At 42.8% G+C, this 19,138-nt stretch overlaps 1 protein-coding gene across 1 annotated transcript in view; it reads left to right on the top strand.

Moving 5' to 3' along the window:
* The first annotated feature begins 3,224 nt into the window (after positions 1-3,224).
* LOC147302861 (NACHT, LRR and PYD domains-containing protein 12-like) overlaps positions 3,225-19,138 on the top strand; it is a 78,682-nt gene continuing 62,768 nt past the window's right edge. The window contains exons 1-3 of the mRNA XM_086284406.1: positions 3,225-3,498; positions 6,027-7,797; positions 7,877-8,050. Of these exons, the coding sequence (XP_086140532.1) occupies positions 3,225-3,498; positions 6,027-7,797; positions 7,877-8,050 (2,219 nt within the window). The remainder of the gene's footprint in view (positions 3,499-6,026; positions 7,798-7,876; positions 8,051-19,138) is intronic.

The following is a 19,138-nucleotide window of genomic DNA, read 5'->3' on the forward strand; positions in this document are numbered from 1 at the left end:
TATTCCTAACTCCCTAGGTCCTTGGCATTTCTTGTGTTCTCCTTCTTAGGTCGTGGTTCTGTGTTACTTCTGTTAGTATACAGTCATCTCTGTCAGTGTGTCTCTTGTTCTGTCACTGTATCCCCTAGTTTAGTCCACGTCTGTTCAGTTTCCTGTTTTACTTTGAAAGTCTGTGTACTATGTCAATGTGTTGAGTTTTGCCGCCCCTTGTCTTGTCATGTCTGATGAGTCCCAGCTGTGTTCTCCTCCTGTTTCACATTCCCTAATCACCTCAGTATGTATTTAAGCCCTGTGTTTTTCTCTGCCAGTTGTTGCGTCCTCCACGTTTGTTGTGTGTGTATTCGTTGTCGTCTACCTTCAGCATCTCCAGTCTAGTTAGTTTAAGTTGTTGTTTATGTATCGCCAAGGGTGACTCACCAGCAAATAAAGCTGTCGTTTAAGTTAATGTTTTTTCTCTGAGTCCTGCACGTGGGTCCAGCCACTGACAGCCACACAACTCATCGTGACACAAGAGAGAGGATACATCCTGTTCTTAGATTTTTACAAAGCATCTGACTCAGTTGAACATACGTTCATATTAAAAACTCTGCAGTCTTTTGGTTTTGGACAGGAATTTATCAATGTTATAGAGATGCTATATAATGACATTAACAGCTCTGTTTTGCTAGAACATGGTACATGTTCAAGGTTTGAGGTTAATAGAGGGATAAGGCAGGGATGTAGCAGCTCACCACTTCTGTTCATCATGGTTGCTGAGCTGTTGTCTATTTTGATTAAAAACAGTCACATTGAGGGGTTAACTGTGATGGGTGAACAGATAATAATCAGTCAGCTCGCAGATGATACCACCCTGTTTCTAAAAAATGAGGACCAGATTCCTTTAGCCTTACAGGCGATCAACCACTTCTCCAAAGCTTCTGGCCTACAGCTGAATATTAATGAATAAGAAATTCTAGCTCTGCATGAGTGTCCCCTGCAAGCAATAGATAATATACAGATCAAAAAAGAGGTGAAGTATCTGGGCATTGTAATTTGCAAGGATAAGACATCAACTGAAAATAATCTGTGCCAATATAGAAAAGTGTAAGTCAATTTTAAACAGGTGGCTGCAAAGGGACATAACTCTGTTTGGGAGAATCTTGCTAACCAAAATGGACAGTCTGTCCAGACTAATCTATCCAGCCTTTTCTCTGCCCATATCTCCAAAACTAATTAAATCTATAAATAATCTTAATTTTAGGTTCATATGGAGGAACAAATGTCATTATATAAAGAAAAATGATATGATTAAGAATTATGAAGAGGGAGGGGCTAATGCCATTGACTTTGATGTTATGAATGGTGTACTAAAACTGAAATGGTTAAGATCTTTCATTAGGAACAAAAATTCCTTTTGGAACATTATTCCCAGTGTGATTTTTTGGCAAAACGGGTGGAATAGACTTTTTGTTACGTTGTGACTTTGATTGCAGTTCGTTACCTGTTAAACTCTCAGCTTTCCATCAGCAGGTCCTTCTCTACTGGAAGATCTTAAGGGATTTGGGCTGTAGCTCATTTTATGGATGATAATGGGGTCTTATTAAAACATGAGACGTTTTGTGAGAAATTTGATGTAAGATGTACTGCTAACAGATATAAATCCCTAGTGAAAGCCATCCCAGTCCCTTTGAGATCAAGGATAAAAGAAGATATTGTGCACTCTAAAATTTCTCCTGGACTGAGGCAGCTCTGCATAGCTGGAGTTGAATTTGGTGACAGCAGGTTTACAAACAAGGTGATCAGGAATATTTTGATCAACGACATTTGCCCTAATCCGGTTAAAAGAAATTATATCCTTAAAGAATTTGAGACCATGGAGGTTAAGGCGATAAGAAAAAAGTATATTTCACTTCCTCTTTCCCCTAAAGTAAAAGAGGTTCACTTTAAAATCATTAATGAGGTTTATCCAACCAATGAATTCTTAAGACGGAAATTTAACTTAGATGTGAACGCCTGCACATTTTGTGAAAATGATATTGAAAGTCTGGATCACTTGTTTTTCTACTGTGAATCAGTGCACTCCTTCTGGACTGACATGTGGAGCTGGCTACAGTCCAGGAGAATCCAGTTACCACATTTGACGGTGACAGTAATAAAATTTGGAATACTTGCTGAGAATGCAGATTTTGACCTGTTGATTAGGACGATTTTGTTAATGGGAAAATTTTTTCTTCACAAATGCAGATACTTTAAAGCTAAACCATGTATAAACAGATGGCTGAATGACTTTAGACTCTGGGCTAAATCGCTGAAACTTGTGAATAACAAGAAAGCTCATAAACTTGTTGTTTTATTTAAAGAGTTTAATCTATGTTAAAAAAAAAAAGAAACCTCCCTATTTTATAATCATGACTGCCATTTTTTGCTCATGGTATTTTTTGCCTTTGGTTCAAATCCTTCAAAATACATACAAAATCAGTATCGATACTGACGTATCACAAGGTCCTGAATCAATTCAATCATAAATTCCGTTTTCATGGATGCCTGGATGTTAAACTCAATTGTTACACCTGGTAGAGCAGAACGCTGATCATTTTATTAAAGATGAAAGACTTTAGACAGTTTTTCAACTCTCAGTAATGCCATAGTGATCGTTTGATATATGGACCTGCAGCGGAGTTTAGACCCAGACACGGCTAGTGACGTCAGACTGAACAACCGGATAGTGATGTGTTGTGGTGCTTTGCTCCCACCCCTTGTGTTCCGTGTTTTCGTCTTCCCTTCGTGTACTTCTTCATATTCGTGTACTATTAGTTTTTAGGTTTTTGCTTAGTTTCCATGCTCACCTTCGCCATTTCTGTTTGTATCACCATGTGATGAATAAACTCACTTGCATCTGAGCTGCCTGCATAAAGGGTCCTTTGATAATTTACACACGGCTCGCAAACCGTGACAAAAACACTGGAAAAATTGGGCTGTTCTAAAACGTTTGACGGGTAGTGTATATATTTAGTTTATATATTTTCTTTATTTATAATAGTTTGTTTTCTATTGTAGCAAAGTGTTACTTGGATACTTCTCTATGTGCTTCTTCATGTGCAATTTTGTTGCATTCTGAGCCTTAGAAATTTATTGGTGGTAGTGATGAACTGCTGTTAGAATCAAGTTAAATTCTGATAAATCAGACAATTACCTCTCCAGCTGTTGTTACAGTCTTTGTTTATCGGGTCCTTACAGGGTAAAAGATGACGACACCTAAAGAAATCCTTCTGGGGACTTTGGAGGATTTGGGACGTGATGACTTTGAAAAATTTAAGTGGCATCTGAAGAACGGGTCTGTAGAAGGTTTACCAGCAATCCCAGTGAGTAAACTGGAGAATGCAGAGAGGACGGACATAGTGGATCTGATGTTTGATACCTACTCTATCAACACTTTTGAAGTCACTAAAAATCTTTTGGGGAGGATAAACAAGAATGATCTGTTGGAGAATTTAAATAAAACCATCCCAGAACCCACAGGTAAGTCAGGGAATGACTAAACAAAAAATACATAAACAATAAAAACCTTAGTTAACATTACACAGGTGCCATTAAAATCCATATAAATAATAAATCCAAAACACTTGCCAACACTTTCAGGAGTGAGAGACTGCAGAAAGCCAACAGTTTATGTGTTTTATGCATCTGCACAAATAACCTCCTGTGTACACATGAATATCTGCTCTTTGGGTTGGTTTGATTAAAATGGGACCAGCAGCAGGTTTTCTGCCCATTTTACAGATTTATATTGTGAGATTGGTTTTAGAGCTGTTTTATCAACATAAATGAGGCGACAACAACAGTTTGGGACACGTCACAAATATGATCAAAGTGCTTTCTCTTAAATCTATTTACCAGTTGAAGGTAAAGTTTAAAAAAATGGCTGCCATTTCTTTCTGCTGTTTGGAGACCCAAACAAAAAAATGCCCACACAGTAAATGCTTTTTATTATGGTTGATAAACAGGACACTAAGGTGATTGGTCAAAGGTTGGAGGAAAGCCACAGTTCTCCTTATATGACTGAAATCCACCATTTCAGCTCATGTTTTTTCTTCTGCAGCTTTCTTGGAGATTCCACTTCAGCCTTCTGCTGGCAACGCTCCAGTTACCAAGCTTCCCTTAGGCAGCATCATTAGAAGACATAGCATACATTTACACTGCTATGCAGATGATACCCAGCTCCATCTGTCCATGAAGCCAGATAACACACACCAATGAGTTAAACTGCAGGAACGTCTTAAAGACACAAAGACCTGGATGGCCGCTAACTTTCTGCTTCTTAATTCAGATAAAACTGAGGTTATTGTACTCGGCCCTGAAAATCTTAGAAATATGGTATCTAAGCAGATTATTACTCTGGATGGCATTACCTTGGCCTCCAGTAACACTGTGAGGAACCTTGGAGTCATTTTTGACCAGGACATGTCCTTCAACGCACATATTAAACAAATATGCAAGACTGCTTTCTTCCATTTGTGCAACATCTCTAAATTTAGAAATATCCCGTCTCAGAGAGACTCTGAAAAACTAGTTCATGCATTTATTACTTCCAGGCTGGACGACTGTAATTCATTATTATCAGGATGTCCAAAAAACTCGCTGAAAAGCCTTCAGCTAATCCAAAATGCTGCAGCAAGAGTCCTGACAGGGACTAGAAAGAGAGAGCATATTTCTCCTGTTTTGGCTTCCCTTCATTGGCTTCCTGTTAAATCCAGAATTCAAAATCCTGCTCCTCACATACAAGGTCTTAAATAATCAGGCCCCATCTTATCTTAATGACCTTGTAGTACCATATGACCCTGTTAGAGCACTTCGCTCTCGCTCTGCAGGCCTACTTGTTGTTCACAGAGTATTTAAAAGTAGAATGGGAGGCAGAGCCTTCAGTTTTCAGGACCCAAAAAGATAGTTGGGTTTTTTTCTGTTGTATTATTGTAGGTTCTTTACCTTACAATATAAAGCACATTGGGGTGACTGTTGTTGTTATTTGGAGGAATTAAAAAAAACTTTTATACTTGAAATTCTTTCATTTATTCTACATATTTATTCATTACTGGCTCCATAGTGTTGTTTATGTAATATGTGAAATGTTGCTAGTATTGATTTGGTGCTGTATAAATAAACACAATTAAATCAAATGTGTCTCTATAAAACCTGCCCTCAGTTATAACCCAAGTGTCAGGGCTCAATGGCTCATGAAAAGGAATGGAGTCAAGCACAGAACCAAAAAACGGAGGCTGAGTGACTTTTAACAGAAATGTATTTTACTAGATTTCTTGACGGAGAAAGCTGAATCACGGCTAAATTCAACAGCAAGCGAGGTATTATGAGAAGTGCAGAGCTGAGGCCAGAACATAAGCTGAGGCAGGTCAAAGGAACAACAGGGGCAGAAACGGGCGAATAGAAACTATCCAGGATCACTGGAACAAAGGAGATAATAATCAGAGTGGTCCACAGTGTAGTGAATGAGTCCAAGATTTAAAAACTAAGAGGTGTTACGTGGCTGCAGGTGGAGATCAGCTGGAGGAGGAGATGAATTAAATCTGGGTACAGAGTGAGATGTGGGTGCACAGGGAGGCAGGCAGCTGAGGATGGCAGTTTGCAAGAGTGAGTTTTCCCAGCAGTGGCAGGCCAGAATCCTGAGGCGTGACTTATGGCGAGAGTTGGAAGATGTATCCAGGTGCCGACTAGGGAACAGGAAAAGAGGGTTACGCGAAACAAGCTGAGGAGCACAAGACAAAATGTGAGGCAGAGAACTGACTGTGGTAAGCAGACAATCTGGAGAAGGTTCATTGTGAGTGCTGCTCATAGATACTGCCGGAGTAATTGGCAACAGGTGAGGAGCAGGGAGGAGTGAGGAGGGCTCCACCCAGGGGAGGAGAGCTGATGCTGTGGAAAGTTACTCAGACTCACCCGGATCATGACACCAAGAGTCCAGTGAACTGAACACATAACCACAGTAACCAGAATGCAGTTTTCTCATTTGTGTCATTTGCTGTTTATTCATGCAGAGATTCTCACTGAGTGTCAGCTCAAACTCAAGTCAGACCTGAAGCAGAAGTTCCAGTGTGTGCTCGAGGGGATTTCTACAACAGAAAACCCGACCCTCCTGAGTCAGATCTACACAGAGCTCTACATCACAGGGGGAGGGACTGCAGAGGTTAATGATGAACATGAGGTCAGACAGATTGAAACAGCATCCAGGAAACCAGACAGACCAGAAACAACCATCAGACAAGAAGACATCTTTAAACTCCCACCTGGAAGAGATAAACCAATCAGAACAGTGCTGACAATGGGAGTGGCTGGCATTGGGAAAACAGTCCTAACACAGAAGTTCACTCTGGACTGGGCTGAAGACAAAGCCAACCAGGACATCCAGTTCATGTTTCCATTCACTTTCAGAGAGCTGAATCTGCTGAAAGAGGAAAAGTTCAGCTTGGTGGAACTTGTTCATCACATCTTTACTGAAACCAAAAAAGCAGGAATCTACATCTTTGAAGACTTCCAGGTTGTGTTCATCTTTGATGGTCTGGATGAGTGTCGACCTCCTCTGGACTTCCACAAAACTGCAATCCTGACTGACCCTAGAAAGTCCACCTCAGTGGATGTGCTGCTGATAAACCTCATCAGGGGGAAACTGCTTCCCTCTGCTCGCCTCTGGATAACCACACGACCTGCAGCAGCCAATAAGATCCTTTGTGACATTGTTGACATGGTGACAGAAGTCAGAGGGTTCACTGACCCACAGAAGGAGGAGTACTTCAGGAAGAGATTCGGAGATTCGGAGCAGGCCAGCAGCATCATCTCCCACATCAAGACATCACGAAGCCTCCACATCATGTGCCACATCCCAGTCTTCTGCTGGATCACTGCTACAGTTCTGGAGTTTGTCATGAAGAACAAAGAGAGTCAAGATCTGCCTAAGACTCTCACAGAGCTCCACCTACGCCTTGTGCTATTTCACCTAAAAACGAAGGACATCAAGTATGATGGAGGAGCTGAGACAGAGTCGTGCAGGAAGATCATTGAGTCTCTGGGAAAACTGGCCTTTGATCAGCTGCAGAAAGGAAACCTGATCTTCTATAAATCAGACCTGACAGAGTGTGGCATCGATATCAGAGCAGCCTCAGTGTACTCAGGAGTGTTCACACAGATCTTTAAAGCTGATGAGTGCCACATGTTCAACAACGTTGTTTACTGTTTCGTCCATCTGAGCATTCAGGAGTTCTTTGCTGCTCTTCATGTCTATCTGACCTTCATCAACTCTGGAGTCAACCTGCTTAAGAAACAATCTCCTCGCTTTAAAATCTTCCAGAAAACACTTACTGTAAAAGACTTCTACCAGAGTGCTGTGGACAAAGCCTTAGAGAGTCCAAATGGACACCTGGACTTGTTCCTCCGCTTCCTCCTGGGTCTTTCACTGCAGACCAATCAGAATCTCCTATGCATGCTGACACAGACAGGAAGTAGCTCACAGACCAATCAGGAAACAGTCCAGTACATCAAGAAGAAGCTCAGTGGGAAACTGTCTGCAGAGAAAAGCATCAACCTGTTCCACTGTCTGAATGAACTGGATGATCGTTCTCTAGTGGAGGAGATCCAACAGTCCCTGAGATCAGGACGTCTCTCCACAGATCAACTGTCTCCTGCTCAGTGGTCGGCTCTGGTCTTCATCTTACTGTCATCAGATCTGGATGAGTTCGACCTGAAGAAATACTCCCGTTCAGAGAAGGCATTTTTGAAGCTGCTGCCAGTGGTCAAAGCATCCAAGAAAGTGCTGTAAGTGAATCTATGAACAAATATGTTTAATAATGCTAGATGAATAAAAGAATATGTCTCCATTGTTATTCTTCCTCAGGCTGCGTCGTTGTGCACTCTCAAAAAGAAGCTTTGAAGCTTTGTCTGAAATTCTCAGCTCCCCATCCAATCATCTGAGAGAGCTGGACCTGAGCTCGAACAAGCTGCAGGATTCAGGATTGGATTTGCTGTGTGTTGGACTAAAGAGTCCTGACTGTAAACTTGAAACTCTCAGGTAAGGATACAGACTTTTTGACACTTTTTGACTCTTAAATCTGTAAGTTTATCTTGATGCGGACGTTCAAAGTCAGCACAATTTTCCTTTTAAGTTCCTGAGTTTATATTTTTGACTGTCAGGTTGTCTGGACAGATGTTTTTATTTTATTTTATTTTTTTACTTGTCCCTAAAGTCAGAACTAAACCCACATGTAGATGACTTTCAAATTCAAATTCAAATTCAAATTCAAATTTTATTTGTCACGTACACAGTCATACACAGTACGATATGTAGTGAAATGCTTGGACAACTGCTCGTGACCTAAAGAAAACAAAAAAGGAAAAGGCTATGAATAAGATAGGAAATAAATATGAAAAATTAAAAAGGGTAAATTTAACTAGGAAGGAATAAAATATAAATTAAGGTTAAAAATGAAATAACTGTACAACACAAATTAGAATGAAGGGTAAATTTAACTGGGAAAGAATAAGATAAAATACATAAATTAAAGTTGAAAATAAAATAACTGTACAACAAAATACACAATATAGAACTATATAAGAATGTATGAAGAAATATAAATAAATATATACACAATAACAGCAGCTGTACAAGTATTAGCTTGAAATGAAGAATATAGTGTCCAGTGTTGTGCAATCCACATTATGTCTTGTGCAGTGCAAATATGCTTAAAGTGATTTAAGTGATGAAGTGAAAACAATGTCCAGAATGTCCAGTGTGTGTGTAAGAACTGTATGTGTGGGTCAGTACTGTGTGGTGGTGTGATTGTGATTGAGAGACCGTATCGCCTGCGGGAAGAAGCTCCTCCTCAGTCTCTCTGTGTTGGTCTTCAGGGAGCAGAATCGCTTTCCTGACCTCAACAGAGAGAACAGTCTGTTGTTGGGATGGCTGAGGTCCTTCACGATCTTCCTGGCCTTGGTCCAGCACCGCCTGCTGTAGATTGAGTGCAGGTCAGGGAACTCGGAGCGGATGGTGCGCTCAGCTGATCGCACAACCCTCTGTAGAGCTCGTCTGTCCTGCATGGTGCTGTTCCCGAACCAGGTTAAGATGTTTCCCGTCAGGATGCTCTCTATGGTGCACGAGTAAAAGTTCCTGAGCACCTTGGAGGGCAGTTGGAAGTCTCTCAAGCGGCGTCCGGGTACACACCGGCTCACTCCTTGGCGGCTCGCTCGGGCCACTTCGGAGGTGGGGTGCCCCCGGCCTCTCGGCCTGGGGCTCGGTCACTCAGGCACAGCTGGCTGCCGGCGGAGCTCACGGGCGCGTCACTGCAACTCCCCCTGGCTTCTGCTCCGCGGCTGCTGAATGAGCCCTCATCTGGGACTCTCCTTAGCTCTTACTGGGACAGTGGCGCGGCTGCCCCTCTGTGGGTCTTCCTTGGTCTCTTGTGTTCTGGGGGCCTCTGGATGTCTGGAGTTTTGATCTCCTCCATACCTGCTTGATACCATAGAGGACAGGGCTGTGGCTCCCCACACTCCCTAGCAGATCATTACATGGAGAAACCTTTGGAATGCAAGCATGCTGATCCACACAGGTATGCACACAGGTGTACACATGGGTATTCATAGACGCGGACTACAGCTTTCTTGGCTGCTGCCTCAAAGCACACTGTGCGCTGGCTATCTTGCGTGCTGCACAATATCGTTTATTATTTAGTAACTATCGATATCTACTGCTAGCTAGTTTATTGTGATGGTGCTTTTTTTTTCTTATTATGTTGCTCTTTGTTGTTTGCTTTCTCCTCTGTTTTTTTTTCTCCATACAGGTGACCCAGGAGTTTTGTTTTTTTTGTTTGTTTGTTTTTTTCTCTCTTCCCCCCCTTCTCACCGTCTCTTCTCCCCTTTGGTTTTCTTTTTTTCTCTCCCTCTCTTTCTTTCATTCTTTCCCCCTGTCCTATCCCACAGTCATGTCTGTCCCGTTTGTAGCAACTGAAAATAAAATAAATTCATAATTATAATAAAGGTCAATCAAATGGACCAATATGGCAAGGCCATGATGATCCACTTGGTAAAATAAATCCGCTTGGCATCTTTCTTGGCCTTAAGACAACAATTCTGATGGCTAAAGATCCAAACGGGACAAAAAAAAAAAAAAAGGAAGTCTCTCGAGCGTCTGAGGTGGTAGAGACGCTGTTGGGCCTTTTTCACCACGGTGTTGATGTGACAGGACCATGACAGGTCCTGCGTGATGTGAACTCCGAGGTATTTGAAGTTGTCCACTCTCTCCACTGGGCACTCGTTGATGACGGGGGTCTGGTAGTTCCTCTCCTGCTTAGTGCTGAAGTCCACTATCAGCTCCTTTGTCTTACTGATGTTTAGAAGGAGGTTGTTCCTCTGGCACCAGTTCTCCAGATTCCTAATCTCCTTCAGGTAGGCCGTCTCGTTGTTATCAGAGATCAGGCCCACCACGACGGTGTCGTCAGCAAACTTGATGATGGTGGTGGAGCTGGTAGTGGCCACACAGTCATATGTGTACAGAGAGTACAGCAGGGGGCTCAGAACACACCCCTGGGGGGCTCCAGTGCTGAGAGTGGTGGAGGCTGAGACATGTCGGCCCATCCTTACTGCCTGTGGTCTGCCAGTTAGGAAGTTGGAGATCCACTGACACATAGATGAGCTGAGTCCCAGATGCTCCAGCTTGGTGGTGAGTGTGGAGGGAATTATGGTGTTAAATGCAGAGCTGTAGTCTATAATAATAATAATGGATACTTTATTGATCCCCATGGGGAAATTACTTGTTTTTCTCTGCATTTGACCCATTCACTCAGTGAAGCAGTGGGCAGCCCACTAAGCAGGCGCCCGGGGAGCAGTGTGTAGGGACGGTACCTTGCTCAGGGGTACCTCAGGGTAGCCGTTAAGTGGATTCGAACCGCCGACCTTCCGATCATGGGGTGCCCACTTTACCTACTGAGCTAGTCCTTAGCTGCAGCCTCAAAGCGAGCATAGAAAGTTACTGGAGCAGCCTTCCTGAAGACAGCAGTGTGTTTTCATGCTTTTAAAGCCAAACTCACCTTTCAGACCTGGCTTTCATTTATTATCTATTTTTATTTGTTTATTATATATTTATTTCTACTGTTTAACTACTGCTCACATCTTTTATCCTCCTTTTTAATTGTTCGTTTCTTTTTACCCAGTGTTTCTATATTGCACTTTGTATTTGTCATCTATATTTATCATGCACTACTTTGCTCATTTATTGTTTGGTTTTAATGTTATTAAATTCCGGTTCTTTTGGTATTCGTTATGGCCAAAAAGACACGGCTCAAAAGTGGTCTTTTTACTTTAAAAGATTATCTTTATTTTACATATCCGGATATGGAGACCTGAACACACAACCCCAGGTCTGAAGCACAAAACAGCAAGCCTAGTCATTTATATAGACATCACACACACTTTAAGTTTCGACCAAACACTCTGCTTAGTTTCACTTTTCGCCTGCAAAAGCATGTAATTTCCTGTCAGTCCTGTCGGCACAGAGTGTACTCAGATTTGGGCCTTTCTTATAAAGCAATATAATCAGCATATAAGTATTTAAGATTATAAATTTAAACCTCAACAATGTTCTTACCTGGGGTCCGTTCTTCGTACCTCGCTTACTACATCCAAGATCAAATCATCGCGCCAACTTTGAGCTTGCTATTCCGGTACTCCGAACACACCTGTTGTTGACGATTAGTATAGCTGGATGAAGTAATGTGAGATCACTGGGTGGCTTAACAGGGGCTACGCATCGATAGTAGAAACATTGATCGGCAACCCTTTGTTTGTTTATTGATTTCACACAGATACATACAGGTCATTTCCTAAAAAAGGGAAATGTACTATTAACATTCTATTACATGTATGTGATTATTACAGATGTAATTCATATTTCAGAGTAGTAATTGCAAATTACTTTGTGTAATCAAGATGAGAGACCACGGCTATAAAAGCGAAGGTGGATTTGGGAAGCCTGTCGCAGCCATGTCCTGTCCATTTACGCGAGCCACCCATTGCGGAAGGTGCAAGACCGTTAAGGAGAGTCCTCAGAATCCAGCGTATATTGCGGGACAGACAGGATCCTTTAGCTCAGCGCGACAGTGTGCTCATAGAGAGATATCGATATTCCCGTGAGGGTATTATTTACTTAACCAACTTGTTGACGAGGGGGTGCAGGACCACCACCTGTCTTTTTTGCTCTGCCCTTTTCTTGGTTGCTGTTATGAACAAACAAACAGATTATTTCATGGTCTCTTTCCAAGAGACGAAAAGCAATATAAGTGATAAATATTACCATTCTGTAGAATATTCTTATATTTCACTTTTACTTGTTCCCATGTTCTAGTGGGTCCTGTTGTGGCTCTAATGTGAAAGGGGATATAATGTAATATAATATAATATAATGTAATATAATATTGGATAATATAGTGTAATATAATAAATCTACCCTACCGCCTACTGGTGTTGGCCAGAGGGGCCGATGGCGCGATATGGCAGCCTGGCTTCTGTCAGTCTGCCCCAGGGCAGCTGTGGCTACAACTGATTAAACTCTGAAACTCCTGAAATCCCTCACTCAAGAGTTCTTGCTCTGCTGCCGAAAAATACCGAGCGCGCTCCTTCGACATTTCCGCCGACCAATCAGAGGGTTGCCGATCAATGTTTCTGCTATCGATGTGTAGCCCCTTTTACGACACCCAGTGATCTCACATTACTTCATCCAGCTGTACTAATCGTCAACAGCAGGTGTGTTCGGAGAACCGGATTAGCGAGCTCACCGTTAGCGCGATGATTTGGTCTTGGATGTGTCATTTGATCTTGGATGTAGTAAGCGACGTACGAAGAACGGGCCCCAGGTCTCTGGTTTGTTTGTTTGTTTGTTTGTTTGTTTGTTTGTTTGTTTTGCTCAGTTCTGTTTTTCTGAGGTTTTTTAAGTTATTAAATTTGTAACTCTAGTGATTTGTGTATGTGACAGAGAGGCACTGCTAGGGATTTTTTGACACAAGTTGTTCTTGTAAAATCAGTCTGTGGAGGTTCTCAGACATCCAGGTCACCGTAGTCTAAGGAGCTTGGAAAGAAAAGCGTCTTCTTTAAGTTTCCTTGAAGATGTTTCACCTCTTATGAGAGGGTCAAATGGTGGAGTAGGGCAGTCAGTGAAAGGGCAATGGTGGTGGCTCAGGGTTTGGGGGGTTCAGAGGGAAAAGATGAATGCAGGTCTGGAGTTGGTGTGTGAGAGCAGGGAGTGAATTCAGCATCCTGACAACCTGGATGAAGCTGTCTCTCAGTCTCCTGGTTCTGGCCCGGAGGCTCTTCAGTCTCCTCCCTGATGGCAGCAGGTCCTGACAAGCATGTTGATAGTGTCACCACCCGATCGTTGGGGGGTGGAGTCTTCTGTGCTGGGGTGTCGTTCTGTGTCTCAAAGCAAGAGAAAATTTCACTTAGCTCTTACGGTAATGTGGTGGACCCGACAGCGGTCTGAGGAGTGGGCTTGTAGTCTGTGATGGTCTGTATCCCTTGCCACAGCCTCTGAGTGTCTCTGCTGTCACTGAAGCTTTGCAAAATCCTCCTGGAGCACTGCATTTCCACCTCTCTGATGCACGTGGCAGGTTTGCCCTTGCTGTTGTTAGGCTCACCTCATCCCCAGCTTTCAAGGCTGCATTTCTCACCCTCAGGAGCCTGTAGACCTCACCTGTGAGCCATGGTTTCTGATTGGCCTGGACAGTGGTCTCTATGACCTCATCGATGCCTTTTGAGATGTAGCCAATGACAGTTTCTGTATATTCCTGCAGGTCTGTGGTGTTGTCATGTGTGGCGGCCTGTTTAAGGATCTCCCAGTCTGTGGTGGAAAAGCAGTATTGCAGGTCCTTCTGGCCACACACGTACCTGCTTACGAACTGGTTTAGTGACTTTGACCAGGGGCCTGTATGCTGGCATTAGCATAACAGTGATGTGATCAGAGGCACCAAAGTGGGTGGCGGGCTTTGTAATCTCTTGGTGGTGAAAACATTATCCAAAAAGTCATTTCCTTGTGTTGGAAATTCAATGTGTCTATGCAGTAGTAAACATAGGGGGTGTCCAAATTCATGGGCTGCATCCTCCTGAGGACGCATTTGTAGACCGATTACGTCACAGCGACACGATGAAGGCTGTCCAAATTCATAGACTCCTCTGAATGCAGCCGACCAATGCGTCCTCTTTTTCCCCAAAATTAAAGGATGGGTCGGGTGTGTCCTTCGTGGCCCACCATATCCCAGAATTCATAGCGTGGCCCATCCAATTCCACTTTCCGGCAATGGCGGTCGCTACTAAGTTTTCAATATTACTCTTATTACTCTTTCTGGGTCACAAAATAAACTTTTAACATATTTTCAGGTGAGAATGTAGCTGTGTAAACTTTAAATATCTGCTCAGTTTATCAAGATATCGCATATTTGCAAAAGTGCTCCGACGTTTCTGAGACGTCTGTTACCCACCAGCTCGATAGCTAGCCGAGAGCTCGAGGGTCAGTAGAGCCGCCGAGAACAGCAAACTCCCGGCACATCATGTTCAGATCACCGCGGTCTTTCGCTACTCAGGTTAAACGTAATATATAAGTGACTTAGACAACCTAAAAATGTTATTGTTTGACTTTTTTCAGTGTTTTATTTGTTCCTGAGTAAATCAGTTTGGCTGAGATTAAAGTTATTAGATTAGATTAGACAAAATAAACCTTTACAGTGGCAAAAGTATTCGGTCCCCTTGAACTTTCCCACATTTTGTCACGTTACAGCCACAAACATGAATCAATTTTATTGGAATTCCACGTGAAAGACCAACACAAACTGGTGTACACATGAGAAGTGGAATGAAAATCATACATGACTCCAAACATTTTTTACAAATAAATAACTGCAAAGTGGGGTGTGTGTAATTATTCAGCCCCCTTTGGTCTGAGTGCAGTCAGTTGCCCATAGACGTTGCCTGATGAGTGCTAATGACTAAATAGAGTGCACCTGTGTGTAATCTAATGTCAGTACAAATACAGCTGCTCTGCGACGGCCTCAGAGGTTGTCTAAGAGAATATTGAGAGCAACAACACCATGAAGTCCAAAGAACACAGCAGACAGGTCAGGGATAAAGTTATTGAGAAATTTAAAGCAGGCTTAGGCTACAAAAAGATTTCCCAAGCCTTGAACATCCCACGGAGCACTGTTCAATAGTGATGGGCAGATGAAGCCTCATGAAGCACTGAAGCTTTTCATCCAATTGGTTCACCCCAACGCGAAGCTTCTTGAAGCTTCATTTGCTCTAGCAGGACACCTACTGGACGTAAAAATATTAGTTGGCATGAATTTGAAGAGTGTGGCATTTTGCACACAGCCTGTGAATGTCAACAACAAAAGGAGTGTGTAAAACATCTATATTGTAGTGATGGCAGTATACTGTGTATATTTATACTGGCAGTATGGAAAATGATTATTTGGAAATGCCTAAAATGGAAATGATCATATACTGTGAGGTGAGGTGTGGACAGTGGTTGTGCTTTTGTAACATTGAGGCAAGGACAGTGATTAGTAGGGGTGCAACGATACACAAAATTCACGGTTCGGTTCGGTTCGATACTTTGGTGTCACGGTTCGATATTTTTTCGATACAAAATAAATGTTCATGCCTTTTTAATTTGTCATTTATTAAAATTATAAATATATATTTTAACTCAAAAGTACAGTTTTTAAATTTAACCCTAACCCTTGTGCGTGTTTTTTATTTTGACAGAGAATGCGCACCACTTATGTGCACCCCTGGTTATTTAGCTCGTCATATTGCAGCCACAGAAATTCTTTTGTCCATGAAACCATAAAGCTGCACTTTCTTTTTGCCTTATAGTCTGATTTGTCATAACTTCTCCGTTTTGTGGTAAGCTTTTCTTTGGCTGTCACTTCTTCACCCTGACCTGTCTTATTTGGCTCAGCAGAACTAAAATATATATTCTGCTGCTTTTACACGCGCACTCACATAAGCTCAGCGATTCTCTGCGCGATCAACCTCTCACATGTTTAAGCTGCGGGAGATTTCACTTGTCATGTTTGCGTAGTAAGCTAACGATTAATAAGACAATGTCAGAGGAATTGGTGCACAAATTATCATCACTCACCAATCAGTGCTGTCGCTCTCTATACACAGTTCGCACGATTGCAAAGTGAAAGCAAAAAAACAAGCGCAAATTCAAACGCGATTTCAATATGTCACATATTGACAGTGGCTCACCGATGCCAATGACATAATTACCCAGCTACATTTCCGAAAGAATGCAAAAGCATTGACATATATTTTTCCTTCCTACAATAGCCCGACGGGCAGGGCAGAGATAGATTTTGGTACCCCGACTGAAAAAATCGCTAGCCCCGGGACGTCGGGCTAGCGATATTGCGAGCCCTGTATCTGATTGAGGAATCACTCATCTTTGTCTTTGCACTAGGATAATGTCGGTGTAAATGTGCAGTCATATTCGTTATGTTCCCACTAGTGCTTTCAGGTTAATCTTGTTGAAATGACCTTAACGCCACAACACGGCAAATCTCCGTTAACGAGCTACCGCCGATCGCCCCGTGCATGGGGCTAGACGGCCAACACGTTAACGAGCTAACTGCGCTAACACACTAGCTCCCACCCATGTAATTGAGCATTGCGTGGCACATCCAACATACTGTTTTACTTTAGTCCATGACTCGCTTACCTTCAGGGTCATACGTCACATGAAAACCAAAATAATTCCAAATGCCAGATCTGAATGAGGGTGGGCGAGGTCCAAGTTGCAAGGAGTGCTTAACTTCTGTCTCGCTAGCTTGCCCTGCGCTCTTCCTTCTGATGATGCTGTCTGTGTTGAGCGCTCAGTGGATCTGCGCTGGACAGTACAGCCTAGGCGGAGTAGGCGAACGCAGATTCACTGAGCGCTCAACACAGACAGCATCGTCAGAAGGAAAGTTGATAAAATAAATTACAAATTTTGTATTGTTCGATACATATGCGTACCGAACCGAAAGCACTGTATCGAACGGTTCAATATCGATACGAATATCGTTGCACCCCTAGTGATTAGTGTTTAGGGGACACATCATTGGTTTTTATTTAAAAACAACAGTTTCTCCACTGTGGCAGGTCGTAGGCGATTTCTTTTTTTTCCAAACTGTCTCTAACTCTCACTAACCGCAACTCTCCATCAAACGCCCACATTTTGAATGGGGTCTGAGGGGTTTATATCGCTGTCATAGCTCGCGGCAAAGTTTGAACCGCTTCCTGAACCAGTCACGTGGTACAGCCGGACAGCGAGGCTTCGGACGTCATCATTTTCAGCTCCTCCCATAAATGAAGCAAGCCTCGATACGCGCTTCGCGGAAACGCCCCCTCCATTACTCGACACACGCTTCGAAGCCTCGATACAGAACGTCACATCACTACTGTTCAAGCCATCATTCAGAAATGGAAGAAGTATGGAACAACTGTAAACCTACCAAGACAAGGCCGTCCACCTAAACTCACAGGCCGAACAAGGAGAGCGCTGATCAGAAATGCAGCCAAGAGGCCCATGGTGACTCTGGATGAGCTGCAGAGATCTACAGCTCAGGTGGGGAATCTGTCCATAGGACAACTATTAGTCGTGCACTGCACAAAGTTGGCCTTTATGGAAGAGTGGCAAGAAGAAAGCCATTGTTAACAGAAAACCATAAGAAGTGCCGTTTGCAGTTTGCCACAAGCCATGTGGGGGACACAGCAAACATGTGGAAGAAGGTGCTCTGGTCAGATGAGACCAAAATGGAACTTTTTGTTCAAAATGCTCTGTGTGGAAAACTAACACTGCACATCACTCTGAACACACCATCCCCACTGTCAAATATGGTGGTGGCAGCATCATGCTCTGGGGGTGCTTCTCTTCAGCAGGGACAGGGAAGCTGGTCAGAGTTGATGGGAAGATGGATGGAGCCAAATACAGGGCAATCTTGGAAGAAACCCTCTTGGAGTCTGCAAAAGACTTGAGACTGGGGCGGAGGTTCACCTTCCAGCAGGACAACGATCCTAAACATAAAGCCAGGGCAACAATGGAGTGGTTTAAAACAAAACATATCCATGTGTTAGAACGGCCCAGTCAAAGTCCAGATCTAAATCCAATCAGGAGTCTGTGGCAAGATCTGAAAACTGCTGTTCACAAACGCTGCCCATCTAATCTGACTGAGCTGGAGCTGTTTTGCAAAGAAGAATGGGCAAAGATTTCAGTCTGTAGATGTGCAAAGCTGGTAGAGACAGACCCTAAAAGACTGGCAGCTGTAATTGCAGCAAAAGCTGGTTCTACAAAGTATTGACTCAGGGGCTGAATAATTACACACACCCCACTTTGCAGTTATTTATTTGTACAAAATGTTTGGAATCATGTATGATTTTCGTTCCACTTCTCACGTGTGCACCACTTTGTGTTGGTCTTTCACCTGGAATTCCAATAAAAAATGATTCGTGTTTGTGGCTGTAATGTGACAAAATGGGGAAAAGTTCAAGGGGACCGAATACTTTTGCAAGCCACTTTATTAATCCCCCGGGTGGTTTTCACACAGCTGAATAAACGTCAAACAGAAAACTGATTAAGCAGAAGTGTGAGATGGTCGAGAGTTTACTCCAGTGTCCTGTTAGATTTTAGATAGCAAGGAGCAGACAGCTGAGTTTATTAAACTCCATCGAGACAGTGGTGATGCTAATCTGAAGGCTAGACCGTCCCATTTCATAGCCGTTTACTTCTGGCCTACCCGACCTTTGGAGGTATAGTTCTCATCACGCTGATTTATGTCCAAGTTTGATTCTAATTCCGACAGCGGTGATGTTAAAATGGGGTGTAACGTCATCATAGCAGCTTTGACTCAGAGTGATGCTGAAAAACTAGTTCATGCATTTATTACGTCCAGGCTGGACGACTGTAATTCATTATTATCAGGATGTCCAAAAAACTCGCTGAAAAGCCTTCAGCTAATCCAAAATGCTGCAGCAAGAGTCCTGACAGGGACTAGAAAGAGAGAGCAGATTTCTCCTGTTTTGGCTTCCCTTCATTGGCTTCCTGTTAAATCCAGAATTGAATTCAAAATCCTGCTCC

Source organism: Aulonocara sp. 'chitande type north' Nkhata Bay, linkage group LG23 (genome assembly GCF_057382095.1).
Source record: "Aulonocara sp. 'chitande type north' Nkhata Bay isolate Kocher_YH1m ecotype deep benthic linkage group LG23, A_spYH_male_GT1.1, whole genome shotgun sequence".
Taxonomy (NCBI): Eukaryota; Metazoa; Chordata; class Actinopteri; order Cichliformes; family Cichlidae; genus Aulonocara; species Aulonocara sp. 'chitande type north' Nkhata Bay.